At 42.8% G+C, this 15,643-nt stretch overlaps 1 protein-coding gene across 2 annotated transcripts in view; it reads right to left on the reverse strand.

Moving 5' to 3' along the window:
• Nucleotides 1-15,643, reverse strand: part of MED14 (mediator complex subunit 14) — a 96,537-nt gene that overhangs the window by 17,256 nt on the left and 63,638 nt on the right. The window contains exons 23-24 of one of the 2 annotated variants that reach the window (XM_037822324.1): nucleotides 12,362-12,473; nucleotides 1,414-1,545 (exon numbers count right to left, since the gene is read on the reverse strand). In XM_037822324.1, coding sequence (XP_037678252.1) covers nucleotides 1,414-1,545; nucleotides 12,362-12,473 — 244 coding nt within the window. The remainder of the gene's footprint in view (nucleotides 1-1,413; nucleotides 1,546-12,361; nucleotides 12,474-15,643) is intronic. The other variant, XM_037822325.1, reaches the window with a different exon arrangement.

Raw genomic sequence — 15,643 nt, forward strand, 5'->3', positions numbered from 1 at the left:
AGCAACCTCCTGAACAATTTGATACTTAAATTTCATCCTGAAGATGCCTTCAACACATTTACATTCCTTTATAACCAAATGACAAACTAAGAAAATATTCTACCATATAGCAGAGAGTATACGGTCCTTACTTATAAAAAGAAGTCTTACAAATCAATAAAAAAGGGAAGACTACCACAACAAAAACATAGGCAAAGGATATAAACTGGCAGGCACAAAATAAGAAACACCAAAGACTAATGAACATAAAAAAATTCAACTTAACTAACCATCAAAGAAACATACATTAAACAATAAGATACTGCTTTTCACCTATCGAGATGGCCAAGATTTTAAAAAATCATAATACCCCGTGTTGGCAATGATGCAGGAAAACAGATACTCTCGTATGATGCTAGAGGAAATTGGTACAGCCTTTCAGGTGAGCAATTTGTAACATGTTTTGAAAGTTTTAGAATTTTTCAAACCCTTTGAGACTCAGCAATTCCACTTCTAGGAACTTACCTATGAAAATAATCATGGATGTGAGCAGAGATGGCACCATTTTTAATTGTGAAAAAATGGAAACATTCTAAACGTATAACAACAGGAGAGCAGTTAAATTCTGGTATGCCCACACAAGGGAATACACTATGAAGCCATTTAGTATGATGATGTTGAGTTTTTACTGACAGAAATGCCCCAGAAATATTAATAGTAAAAAAGAAAATTGTAGATACTACACAGCTATAAAAAATGAGGAAGCTCTTTATGGCATGATAGTCATGATACATTAAGTGAAAAAAAGCACTGAACACTGTCTACAGTATGCTACCATGAGTGTAAAAGAGAGGGGAAAAGAACACTTACATGTATTTGCTTGTGTATGCATAAAACGTCTCTGCAAGAATACATAAAATATTATCTAAATGCCTCCAGACAGAGGAATGAGGTGGTTGGTGGAGTGGAAAGGAAACATTTCACTGACTACTTCTTGAATTCTGAATCTATTTGAATCAATTCAAAATAGAATTTTTGAGTTAAAAATTTCAAGTCTCAAAACAATACATACGATAGGGTCTCCATTTTGGGTGGGGGAGTGGGGTTGTTTGAGGGGGAAGACAAGCAGATAGGCAGAGGGCAAGCGAGAGGCAGAGACAAGTGAGCAGGGAAGCAGGCAGGGAATGCGCCACAGGGAGAGTGAGACAGAGAGAGAAAGAGAGTGAGACAAATTTCAAAGCAGAGACAGGCTAACTGGTGGTTAGCTCTGCATTGTGGGATCAGGGAAGATTTATTCTCTTTATGCTCAAGCAATATTTTTGCTATTTCTCAAAAAAAAAAGTGGTGATTTTGCAATAAGAAAATAACTTATTTAACAGTAACGCCTATCACGTAAAGCTCTTATGCTGTAGCGATTTCCATGTGTGGACTCACCATGTGGACTAGCAAAACTGGCCCCTGGTCCTATTGAGATTCCATGCGAGGATGGGGGAGGAGTTGGAACAAATGACGCTGGTGACGGGGCTCTCAAAGCCCCACTGGGGGAGCTGGCAGCATGCAGATTTCCTAATAAAGGAAAATAATTATCGATGATCTTGCAGGACACATATTATGTCCTGTCCAAGGACCCCAAGTTAAGAATCTCTCTGCAGACTAAAGAAACAAGTAGTAAAAGCTCACATCAATAGTGCAAAGAAAAACTGGAAAGATTTCATTATCAAAAAGGAAAGAGAGAGAAGTCAGTACCATGGGGCCCAAATTCCAGCTCTTATATTGACTGTTTTTGTTGTAAAATACCCAGTGCACTTTTTATTTACTTGCTCACTCATTCAACAAGTAGGCATGAATGCCAACTTCATGCCAGCACTGTTCCAAGCACTGGGGATGCAATAGTTAACAAGAGACAAAAATTCCTGCCCTCATGGAGTATATAATATAGGAGAATGAGAAAGACAAACAAATATATTTCAGGTAGTGGTAAGTGCTAAGGAGAAAAATAGAGCAAGGTAAGGGGTGGCGGGTTTTCACGTAGTGGTGGAGGTGGGTGCTGCTCTTTATATAAAGCAATCAAAGACCTCTCTGAGAAGGGTACATTTGAACTGAGACACAAAGAAAGTGAAGGATAGGGCTTGAAGATATCCCGGGGGATGAGATGTTCCAGGCAAACAGAAGAGCCAATGCAAAGGCCCCAAAGGTAGAAGCGGGTTGTGATAGTTGGGTTCATGTGTCAACTTGGCTAGGTGGCCTAGCTGTCTGGTCAAGCGGGCACTGGCCTGACGATTGCTGTGAGGATATTTGAGGCTGGTTGATAAACCAACGGGCTGGTTTGTCGGATCTTCAGTCAATTGACTGCAGCTGACTGATGACTCATCAAGGGGCGTGCTTCCACAGTGAGAGAGTGCAATTGGCTGGATTTGGTCCGGGTGATCAGTTAGAGGCTTATAAGCCGGACGGTTAGAGAACCTTCACTTCTTCTTCAGCTGCTCAGTGAAGCATTTCCTGGGGAGCTCGTCGAAGTTGCCAGCTCGTTTCCTGAGGAGTTCGTCAAAGTTGTCGGTTCGTTTCCTGAGGAGTTCGTCAAAGTTGTCAGTTCGTTTCCTGAGGAGTTCGTCAAAGTTGTCGGTTCGTTTCCTGAGGAGTTCGTCAAAGTTGCCGGTTCGTTTCCTGAGGAGTTCGTCAAAGTTGTCGGTTCATTTCCCGAGGAGTTCGTCAGACATCTTCCTTGGAGTTGACAGCTTGTTGACGGCTCTGCAGAATTTGGACTCGTGCGCTCCCGCAGTTGCGTGAGTCACTTTTACAATTTGATAATCAGAGACATCTCTCATTGATTCTGTTTTCAAGGAGAACCCTAACTAATACAACTTGGTACCGGAAGTGGTTCTTGAGAAACGGAATCTTAAAATGGGCTTTTACAATTTGTTTTCTACTCTGATTAGATTCAGAGGCACTAATGACTCTATTTCCAATAATCAAGAGGGTACTAACAGTCCATGGCAGGAGTTGGCAAAGGAAATACGCAAAATAGCACCATTTGATTCTCCTAATTGTGCTCTAGTACGAAGCGAGGCTCTGGGTGACAGTGTTTTCGACACTTTCACGGAGTTTTGCAGTATTAAGAAGTATAATGATGTTGGCTGGCTGCTCTTAGATACTTTGGATACAGTTGTAAGAGAAAGGGATGAGCTAAAGGCTTCAAATTCAAAACTTGAACGCCGTATGACAGATGTAAAGGGTTCCATCTGTGCCCTGAAAGAAAATCTTATTTCCTGTGCCCGCAGACTGGAGGTTTCTGAAAATCAGACGCAGTCTCTTATTGTGCGAGTAGCACATTTACAGCGTAAACTAAAATCTCAACCTCTCAGGGTGTCTGCTGTTAAAGTAAAGGCATTGATTGGAAAAGAATGGGATCCGGAAACTTGGGATGGGGACATATGGATTGATAATAATGACAGTGAGGACATTGGAACCCTGGATTCTGCTGGGTCATTGTTAGATTTACCTGTAGAGGGCTGTCCTGGGGAAACAGCTTCTCTGCCTCCAGTCTGCCCTACCAAGCCTGCCACCCAACCCCCACCTAAGGAGATTAACCCTTCAATGCCTGCTAATCTTGTAATCACCTCCCCTGAGGAAGCAGCCCTCACTCTTTTGTCTGAAGAGATTAATCCTGTTTTAAGAGATGAAAATGCAACAGAGTGTCCTGAGGTGAATGGCTTGAGAGATAATTCTAACTCTTTTCATGACCCACCCCCACCACCAGTTTTTGCTTCAAGACCTATAACTAGGCTCAAGTCCCAACAAGCCCCAAAGGGTGAGGTACAAAGTGTGACTCATGAGGAAGTACGCTATACTCCAAAAGAACTGTATGAATTTTCCAATTTATACAGACAGAAACCAGGGGAATATGTGTGGGAATGGATATTGAGAGTGTGGGATAATGGTGGAAGGAATATAAGGTTGGATCAGGCTGAATTTACTGATATGGGCCCACTAAGCAGAGATTCTGCATTCAATGTTGTAGCTCGAGGGGTTAGAAAGGGTGTTAACAGTTTGTTTGGGTGGCTGGCTGAAACATGGATCAAAAGGTGGCCGGCATTACCAGAGGTTGAAATGCCAGAACTGCCCTGGTATAATGTGGAGGAGGGGATTCAAAGGCTTAGAGAGATTGGAATGTTAGAGTGGATTTATCATGGAAGACCTGCTCACACAGCCCTGGAATGTCCAGAGGACACACCTTTTACCAGGACTGTAAGGAATAAATTTGTGAAACTAGCTCCATCATCCCTGAAGAGCTCTGTAGTCGCCCTTCTCTGTAGGTCAGATATTACTGTAGGAACTGCTGTCACTGAACTGGAATCCTTAAACACAATGGGGATAATCGGGTCCCGAGTCAGCAGAAGCCAAGTGGCTGCAGTTAATCGCCACAGACAAGGTGGGCATGGCTACCATAATGGAAAACAGGCTCAAAGCAGCAATCAAAATAATATGACTCGCAGAGACTTATGGCATTGGCTAGTGGATCATGGAGTACCAAGTAGTAAAATAGATGGGCAATCGACTAAATTCTTGTTTGAACTATATAAGCAGAAGAATTCTAGGCCACGTGAACAAAAATCTCCCTTGAATTACAAAAACAGAGAGTCACGGCCCCTTAATCAATTCCCAGACTTGAGACAGTTTACAGATCCAGAGCCCCTGAAATGAAGGGAAGGCCGGGTACCCTTGGAGAAGGACCCTGTCACACTGCCAAAAATTTATACTGTTAATCTTCCTCCCAGCCTTCCCCAGGGGGACCTACGGCCTTTTACCAGGGTGACTGTGCATTGGGGAAAAGGAAATGATCAGATATTTCGTGGATTATTAGACACTGGGTCAGAAGTGACATTAATTCCCGGAGACCCAAAACGTCACTCTGGTCCACCAGTCAGAGTTGGGGCTTATGGAGGTCAGATGATTGATGGAGTTTTAGCCCAGGTCCGTCTCACAGTGGGTCCAGTGGGTCCCCGGACCCATTCTGTGGTTATTTCCCCAGTGCCGGAATGCATAATTGGAATAGACATACTCAGCAACTGGCAGAATCCTCACATTGGTTCCCTGACTCCTGGAGTGAGGGCTATTATGGTGGGAAAGGCCAAGTGGAAGCCACTAGAGCTGCCTCTGCCTAGCAAAGTAGTGAACCAGAAGCAATACCGGATTCCTGGAGGGATTGCAGAGATTAATGCCACTCTTAAGGACTTGAAGGATGCAGGGGTGGTGATTCCCACCACATCCCCATTCAACTCTCCTATTTGGCCTGTGCAGAAAACAGATGGGTCTTGGAGGATGACTGTGGATTATCGTAAGCTTAACCAGGTGGTGACTCCAATTGCAGCTGCTGTCCCAGATGTGGTATCATTGCTTGAGCAAATCAACACATCCCCTGGTACCTGGTATGCAGCTATTGATCTGGAAAATGCTTTTTTCTCAATTGCTGTCAGCAAGGACCACCAGAAACAGTTTGCATTCAGCTGGCAAGGCCAGCAGTTTACATTCACTGTGCTACCTCAGGGTTATATCAACTCTCCAGCCCTATGTCATAATATTGTCCGCAGGGATCTTGATCATTTCTCCCTCCCACAAGACATCACACTGGTCCATTATATTGATGATATCATGTTGATTGGACCTAGTGAGCAAGAAGTAGCAACTACTCTAGATTTGTTGGTAAGGTATTTGCGTGGCAGAGGATGGGAGATAAATCCAACAAAAATACAGGGGCCTTCCACCTCAGTAAAATTTCTAGGTGTCCAGTGGTGTGGGGCCTGTCGAGATATTCCTTCTAAGGTGAAGGATAAGCTGCTGCATCTGGCCCCTCCTACAACCAAAAAAGAGGCACAACACTTAGTTGGCCTCTTTGGGTTTTAGAGACAACATATTCCTCATTTAGGTGTGCTACTCCGGCCCATTTACCGAGTGACTAGAAAAGCTTCTAGTTTTGAGTGGGGACCGGAGCAAGATGAGGCTCTGCAACAGGTCCAGGCTGCTGTGCAAGCTGCTCTGCCACTTGGACCATATGATCCAGCTGATCCAATGGTGCTGGAAGTGTCAGTGGCAAATAGAGATGCTGTTTGGAGCCTTTGGCAGGCTCCTACAGGAGAATCACAACGCAGGCCCTTAGGATTTTGGACTAAAGCTTTACCATCCTCTGCAGATAACTACTCTCCATTTGAGAAACAACTGTTGGCCTGCTACTGGGCCTTAGTAGAGACAGAACGCTTAACCATGGGCCACCAAGTTACCATGAGACCTGAGTTACCTATCATGAGCTGGGTGTTATCTGACCCACCAAGCCATAAAGTTGGGCGTGCACAGCAGCACTCCATCATAAAATGGAAATGGTATATACCAGATAGAGCTCGAGCAGGTCCTGAAGGTACAAGTAAGTTACATGAGGAAGTGGCCCAAATGCCCATGGCCCCCACTCCTTCCACCTTACCTTCTCTTTCCCAGCCCACAGCTATGGCATCTTGGGGAGTTCCTTACAGTCAGTTGACTGAGGAAGAGAAGACTCGGGCCTGGTTTACAGATGGTTCTGCACGATATGCAGGCACCACCCGAAAGTGGACAGCTGCAGCACTGCAGCCCCTTTCTGGGATATCCCTGAAGGACAGTGGTGAGGGGAAATCCTCCCAGTGGGCAGAACTTCGAGCAGTGCACCTGGTTGTTCACTTTGCTTGGAAGGAGAACTGGCCAGAGGTGCGTCTGTATACTGATTCCCGGGCTGTTGCTAATGGTTTGGCTGGATGGTCAGGGACTTGGAAGGAACATGATTGGAAGATTGGTGACAAAGAAGTCTGGGGAAGGGGTATGTGGATAGACCTTTCTGAGTGGGCAAACAACATGAAGATATTTGTGTCCCATGTGAATGCTCACCAGAGGGTGACTTCAGCAGAAGAAGGTTTTAATAACCAAGTGGATAAAATGACCCGTTTGGTGGATACCAATCAGCCTCTTTCCCCAGCAACTCCTGTCATTGCCCAATGGGCTCATGAACAAAGTGGTCATGGTGGTAGGGATGGAGGTTATGCATGGGCTCAGCAACATGGACTTCCACTCACCAAGGCTGACCTGGCCATAGCCACTGCTGAGTGTCCAATTTGCCAGCAGCAGAGACCCACACTCAGTCCCCGATATGGCACCATTCCTCGGGGTGATCAGCCTGCTACCTGGTGGCAGGTTGATTACATCGGACCACTTCCATCATGGAAAGGGCAGTGATTTGTTCTTACTGGAATAGACACATACTCCGGATATGGGTTTGCCTTCCCTGCACGACATGCTTCTGCCAAAACTACGATACGTGGACTTACAGAATGCCTCATCCACCGTCATGGTATTCCACACAGCATTGCTTCGGACCAAGGAACCCACTTCACAGCAAATGAAGTGAGGGGATGGGCACATGCTCATGGAATTCTGTGGTCTTACCATGTTCCCCATCATCCAGAAGCAGCTGGGTTGATAGAACGGTGGAATGGCCTATTGAAGACTCAATTACGGCGCCAACTAGGTGGCAATACCTTGCAGGGCTGGGGCAGTGTTCTCCAGGAGGCTGTGTATGCTCTGAATCAGCGTCCACTCTATGGTGCTGTTTCTCCCATAGCCAGGATTCATGGGTCCAGGAATCAAGGGGTGGAAACAGGAGTAGCACCACTCACTATCACTCCTAGTGATCCACTAGGGAAATTTTTGCTTCCTGTCCCTGCAAGTTTAAGCTCTGCTGGTCTACAAGTCTTGGTTCCAAAAGGAGGAGTGCTTCCACCAGGAAACACAACAATAATCCCATTGAACTGGAAGTTAAGGCTGCCACCTGGCCACTTTGGGCTTCTTATGCCTCTGAATCAACAGGCAAGTAAGGGGATTACTGTACTGGCTGGGGTGATTGATCCTGACTATCAACGGGAAATAGCACTGCAACTACACAATGGAAGTAAAGAAGAGTTTTCCTGGAATACAGGAGATCCCCTAGGGTGTCTCTTAGTACTACCATGCCCCGTGATTCAAGTCAATGGAAAACTGCAACAACCCAATCCAGGCAGGACTACCAATGGCCAAGAAACTTCAGGAATGAAGGTTTGGGTCACCCCACCAGGCAAAGAACCACGGCCAGCTGAAGTGCTTGCTGAGGGTAAAGGGAACATGGAATGGGTAGTGGAAGAAGGTCGTGATAAATATGAACTACGGCCACGTGACCAGTTACAGAAACGAGGACTATGATGACATGAATATTTCCTCCTCGTTTTGTTATGATTATGTTTGTATTTGTCTGTAAAGAAAATATTTTTGCTTTCTTCTCTGTCTTATCCCCTTATCATAAGGCATAAGCTGTAATGTTCATTTTGAAGGTATGGTTTTAGGTGATGTGTACAACTGCCAAGTTGACAAGGGGTGAACTGTGATAGTTGGGTTCATGTGTCAACTTGGCCAGGTGGCCTAGCTGTCTGGTCAAGCGGGCACTGGCCTGACGATTGCTGTGAGGATATTTGAGGCTGGTTGATAAACCAACGGGCTGGTTTGTCGGATCTTCAGTCAATTGACTGCAGCTGACTGATGACTCATCAAGGGGCGTGCTTCCACAGTGAGAGAGTGCAATTGGCTGGATTTGGTCCGGGTGATCAGTTAGAGGCTTATAAGCCGGACGGTTAGAGAACCTTCACTTCTTCTTCAGCTGCTCAGTGAAGCATTTCCTGGGGAGCTCGTCGAAGTTGCCAGCTCGTTTCCTGAGGAGTTCGTCAAAGTTGTCGGTTCATTTCCTGAGGAGTTTGTCAAAGTTGTCAGTTCGTTTCCTGAGGAGTTCGTCAAAGTTGTCGGTTCGTTTCCTGAGGAGTTCGTCAAAGTTGCCGGTTCGTTTCCTGAGGAGTTCGTCAAAGTTGTCGGTTCATTTCCCGAGGAGTTCGTCAGACATCTTCCTTGGAGTTGACAGCTTGTTGACGGCTCTGCAGAATTTGGACTCGTGCGCTCCCGCAGTTGCGTGAGTCACTTTTACAATTTGATAATCAGAGACATCTCTCATTGATTCTGTTTTCAAGGAGAACCCTAACTAATACACGGGTATAAATAATGGAGGATGCCAGTGGTTGGCTGGAACAGTGAGCAAGGGGGAGAGTGGTAGGATATGAGGTCAGAAAGGTTGAGAAGGGCGGGCAGATCACATGGGGACTTGGAAGTCACTCGAAGGACTTAGGGTTTACTCTGAAAGAGATGGGAAGCTACTGCAGAGTTTGGAGCAGAGAAGCCATGAACTAACTTCTGTCCCAGAAGGGTCATTCTAGGTGCAGTGTGAAAACAATACAGAGCAGGGACAGGGAAATCAGTCAGAGGTAAATACGACCCAGGTGAGATGATTAGTGGCTTGGGCAAGGGTGTCAGAAGTTGAGGTGGTGAAAAGTGGTAGGATTCTGGATAAATTCGGAAGGTAGAGTCAACATTATCTGGTGACTGAGTGTGAGGCATGAAAGAGAGTCCAGGATGACTCTAACAGCATTGGCCCAACTGGTAGGAAGGAAGGGGTTTCCATTTATTGGGGTGGGGGTGTCTGTGGGAGGAGCAGCACTGGGAGCAGGGGTGAGGAATCAGGAATTTGGTTCAGCCCTGCTTTCGAGTGTCTACTAGACATCTATGTGAAAATGCTGAATGCATATTTGTAAATACAGCACTAGACCTTAGGGGAGAAGTCCACAATGGAAATATAAAACTGGGAGTCATGAGCTTAAAGATGCTATTTAAAGTCATAGGCCTAGTTTTCACGTAGGATTATGAAAGGGGAAACTGTGACTACCAAAATTATGAATAATTGCAACATTAAAATACTTGCTGTATTACCTCTTTAACATCAGCAAGTTTCATATTTTTATGTTTTTTTAATGTTCTACAATACCTAACGCAGTGCCTTACATTCAATAAATATATCGATCAAACCAATTAACCTTGTAGTGTTGTATTTACTTACTAGTTGTGTAACTTGGGCAAGTGACTTAACAGTAATAGTACAATGGGGACAATAATAGTACCTACTCCAGTTTACTCTGAAGATTAAATGGGTAAAGTGCTTAGAACAGAGCTTGGCACATAATAAGCACTATATATGTGTTTGCTACTATAATTATTTAAAAATAACTCTTTACCCATCTATGCAAAAAGTCTCAACTCATATTCCAGAAACACACTTCCCTTGGGTTCAATGACTCTGTTTCTCCTGTTCTCTTCCTTACCCCTGGCTACTCCCAGGCTCTTAGACAGCCCTAGATATAATAACAACTTCAAGTCTTCATCTGCGGTCCAACCATCCCCGATGGGCTGTAGGCCTCAATATATCCAATCCTCTACTGGATTTTATGGCTTAGAAGTCTCCAGGGGATTTGAAAGAATCGACAGGTTCAATAGAACTTACCTCCTTCTCTATGAAATCTGCTCCTTCACCACTCTTGTCCTTCTCACTTATGTAAACTTAACCCTGACCAGCCCCTACTAAAACCTAACAATGGTTTCCCATTACCCAGACAATAAAATCAGAAATCTCTAACAAAGCCCCATCTCTCTCCCCTGGCTCTTCATGCTCCAGCCATTCGGGACAGCCCACAGTCCTCTGGGATCTCAGGCTTCACATATCCTGCTCACTCTGCCCAGAAGACTCTCCTCCTCCATGACCCCACACATGGCTAACTCCGACCCATCCTTCAAAACTCAGCTTAACCAGCATTGGGGGACAGGGAAGGCATTTCCAAGGAAGAAATGGTGAAACTCCTTGCTGAGTGCTCTTTTGTAATCCCTTTTGTAACACTCACCTCACTTGGCATTCCAGACAAAGACTGCTTATCTGGGAATGCAAACAGGGGAAGCAACCTCACAAAAGAGAACTTCAAGATTTTTAAATTGAGGATCAATTTTTAAAAAAATCCATACCACTGCAATAATTTGAAGGGTAATCTGAGTGGCTACCATGTGAAAGTTGGGGTGGGATCTGCCAGGATACGAGTGTCTAGGCAGTAATGCGTGTTAGAACAGCCCAATCTGAGCAACAAAGCAGTTTATAATGCACTGATCAAAAAACACCGTTAGAGGTATTTGTCACATGCCAGGCCCCATACTAAACACTTCATGTGGATTATTTCATTCAATTCTTACATCATCTCTAAGCTAAAGGTATTATATTATTCCCAATTTACAAAGGAGTTAGCTGGTTAAACAAGTGATGCCCCTACATCTCCCATCTGCAGTCTAATAAGGCTCTGCTAGTCCATACAAATTCTGATTTTCAATGTGAAAACTTACATGCAAATATATTTGTTGTGTTCATGTCACTTAATAGGGTTTTATGCAATGTTTTTCCTGTTTTTCTGATAAGCACAAATGCCTTCAATTGGTGCAAAACTACTTAATACATTCTTTACTTGTAGTCTGATATATTTATATTCAAGGTTTTTGTTTTTTTTTACTGTACACATGCTTTTAAAAATTATTTAATTTCTCTTCATACTTTACATCCAAGATTACATATCATATCTTTTACACTAGGACTTTTTTTTTTTAAAAAAAAAAGAAAAACATCATTATGCTCCGGAAATATTAATACAGAACAGAGCAGGTATGGGACCTGGCAGGTAAGGGATCATCTACCCCAGAAACCTGATAGCCATCTTCCTTGCTAGATGATAAACTCAAGAGCAGGGCTAGTATCTGGCTCACTGAGGAATCCCCGGCACCATGCAGCATTTGACAAAGAGCAAGTGCTCAAGAGATATTGCTGAAGTCTTCAGTTAAAAGTAAAAATTTGGCATTCTCAAGCAATTTTACAGGGCACTTCATAGGGCTGTCGAGTCATTTTGTCTACACAAGCAGGCTGTGCACTGCACAACTCTACAGGGCACCATTCACATATACCAGGGTTGGCAAACTTTTTCTGTAAGGGGCTGTTATAGCCAGAAAGAAGCTACAGACAATGTACAAATGGGTGTGGCTGTGTTCCAATGAAAGTTTACAAAAACACAAGAGGTAGTAGAATTTGACCCACGGGGTGGGAGAGGCAATAGTTTATCAACCTCTGGCATAGATCACCTTGTGATTAGCACCTCCTGGAGTTGTGCCACGAGGCTGGCCATGGGTAATAATACCTCCATTTAATTCAAACCTTTTAAAGTGCTCCTGAACCATCAAGACAGATCTCACAGCCCTGCCATAATGAATGAATGGCAAACATCTAGCCACAGATTAAAAAGCAGTTCTCTCTGAAGCCTAAGGCTGCATGCATAGTGCTTCTCAACACACACACACACACACACACACACACACACACACACATTTTGGATTTGAAAGCTGCGCATGACAAGAGAATAAGTTAATATCTTACCCGGGGACTGTGTGTGCATCATAGAAGGAGACTGATTAACTGTGCTATGATAAGATGTAGGGGGAGAAGTAAGAGGATAAGTGCCCGATGATCCTGGCTGCTTTGGAAATGGCTGAAAACAAGAAAATAAAATGTTGGTAAAATATCCAACCGTATACAGTATGACAATGTGGCTTTCCCCAATTATAGATACAGTGCTAACATTACACACTTCATTGGTTACCAAATAGGAAACTTGAGATGTGAAGACTTACAAAATAACAACCGTTACACAAGTCTTTAAAAACTCCCTGACTTACAAAATGTTTTCAAGGTAGGAATGTCCTCATTCCTGACCTTTTAACACCATTGTTCATATCCCTTAAGATGTTTTTTTTTTCTTGCTCATTTTTATCTACCATATTTTACTGATTCTAAGACATTTTTCCCCCCACATTTTAACATCTCTGAAATAAGGGTATGTCTTTCAATTGATGGCATGTCATAGTTTAACTGGCAGTATTTTTTTCTTTCTTAGCAGTACATAAAAATGGTGCATCTTACATTTGGTGGAGTCTAAGAGTCAATGAAACATGGTAATTCACCTTGCCCTCATACTTTCTAGCTTCAACTCTAGTGATGCAAAAACTAGGATAGTCTAATTACCTTCCTACCTTATGTTTTTGAGTTATTACTCACACGTAATAAAGGATACAAATTGTAAGTGTACAGCTTGATGAATTTTTACAAATGTAACTCTCACACAGATCAAGATATAGAACGTGACCCGCACTCCAGAGGCCTTCCTCGTACATCTTCAAAGTCTTTATCTTTTCCCCAAAGGTAAGCATTATTCTGACTTTCATCACTCAAGCTTAGTTTTGCCTGCTTTTGCATTTCTTATAAATACTGAATCTAGTCTTTACAGTCTGGCTTCTTTGTTGCAACAAGTGAAATTCACCCATGTTGTTGCATGTAGCAATAGCTTTTGTTCATTTCTGTAAAGTATCCCATTGTGTGAAAATATCCCAATTAATTCATCCATTCTACTGCTGATGGATATCTAGGTTCCTAGTTTACAATTTTTTTGAGTAAATAACATTGCTATGAATATTCTTGGGTTTTTGGATGTATTTCTGCGGTATACAAAACTACGAGCAGAACTGCTAAATCATAGGTATGTACAATGTTCAGCTTTAGCACTCTGGAATACTGCCAAACACTGTTCCAAAGTTGTACCATTTCACACACTCTCTGGTAGTAAATGAGTGTTTCCATTGTTTCTAAAACCAAACATTGGCAAGGATTATCGGGTTGTTGTTGTTGTTTAAAACATCTTTTTAAGTATGGACTGTTATCTCACTGTGGTTTTAATTTGTGTATCTGTGATGCTAAATGATACTGAACACCTTTTCTGTGCTTACTGGTCATTTGGACATCTGCTTTTGCCAAATGCCTTGACTCTTACCCATTTTAAAAATTGGGCTATTTTTTTTTTTTTCCAATCGATTCTTTCTATTCTGTTTTAAAGAAATCATAGAATCCAGGCTCTCTAACTCACAAGCTACAAAATCATATATTCAGCTATATTGTTTTATAGGAAAATGTAGAATGTACCTTTCTTCCTGGAAATTTAAGCCATGCTACCTTATAATTCATATTATGATATTCCTAAGCTTCTATATTTTCTTCCTTTCCTTTCTCATGGCCTAGCTTTTGGACTAAAACTGCATTATGAAAGGAAAAAGCTACCTCCTAACATTAAGTAAAATGTATATGAAACCTTTTATGAACACTGTTTCCTCACAACTCTTATTAAGTGGATTAGCAGTTTAGAAATTAGAGTATAGTACAAATACCAGGTAAACAGAAAAGAACTGAAAATTTAAACTAAATATATTTAGCCACAGCAGATGAATATTATTTTAAAAGAATTCCAACTGGTAATAAATGTCAAACTTAAAAAATTCCTAAGGTTATCACAAAGCGACAAATTATTTTTTCTAGAATGTCCTAACTTTTTTCCCTTCCAGCTGTTTATTTCCAAGTTAGTAAACCTGATGTTCAGTATGAAATGCCATGGATACTCAGAGTTCTTAGCAAAATCAGAATACACAATAAGCCAGTATTGTAGGTTCTCACTGTCAAATTATGATTTTTAAGTGACAAAAATCACTGTAGTGGGGCCACTGAATGACGGTTGAGAGGAGGGGAGAACAATGAACCACATTCTTCTTCCGTTTCACCCATAAAAATGACACTGCTATGGCTACGGTCACCAGCCAGCCCTGATCTCAGAGCTCTTCTCAGTTACTTCTTTTCCAAAAAGGACAAGGCTCATGCCCTCTGCTCCATATCAGGTACAGGGAACATCTAACATGCAAAAAAAGTGACTTCCATAGAGTATCTTCATGGAAGTAAGAAGGGATGCAAACAGTGAGTAGGAAAGAAACCCGAAGTAGCTACCAGGGTCGATACACCTTTCACAAAACCACCTTTTGTTAAGAGTCTAGTACTTGGTCAAGGACATAAGCATCGTAACTTCTCACTAGAAACTTTCAATTACTAAGTAGTAGACCAGAAGCTAGGCAATAGAAAATGCTGTTGGAATGCCAAGCAACGTGGATTTTCAGCAAAATGCTGGTTCTAAGCAATGCTGTTTGATGAAAGCTTCTGGGTGAGAAGCAGCGAACTATTCTGTAAACCTAATCTGAAAGACATGCCAACGAGCACTGCCTATAGGTTATATGTTCACACACAACTACAAAAAAAAAATGTAGTCACTGAAGACCACAGTCCAGAGGTAAGAAGTCTCTTCACAGCCACAGTGAGTATTTTCCAGGCTAGGGAGTTACACAGGACTGTTGAAGATGTAAAGGATCACTAGTCGCCCTCTATTTCAGGATGATCAGTGAAAGAACAAAGGCTGGCCTGGTAGCTTGCTCAACTCCCAGACATATGAAGGTTATGGGGTAGAACTCAAAGCTCTTGAGACTCTATAATGCGACTTATCCAAATGGTATGAAGACAGAAGCCTTGAAATTTGTACTCCTGTTCCCTGCAGCAGTCCCCACTGAACATTACTAGACATTTACTTTGCTGTGCTCTACTTTAATAACATCTGTCTTTCAAGACATGGTGATGGCACTCCCCCAAAGAACTCCTCCGATCCTGCAGATGCTGTTTCCACCTTTGGAATCACATTACATCCTTTTAGGTGCATGGTGAGCCGAGTGAGGTTAACATTATTTCCATCCAGTACTCTTCACTTCCCATCACTGGACGCTTTCTCCACTTCTTCTG

This window comes from Choloepus didactylus, chromosome X (genome assembly GCF_015220235.1).
Source record: "Choloepus didactylus isolate mChoDid1 chromosome X, mChoDid1.pri, whole genome shotgun sequence".
NCBI lineage: Eukaryota > Metazoa > Chordata > Mammalia > Pilosa > Megalonychidae > Choloepus > Choloepus didactylus.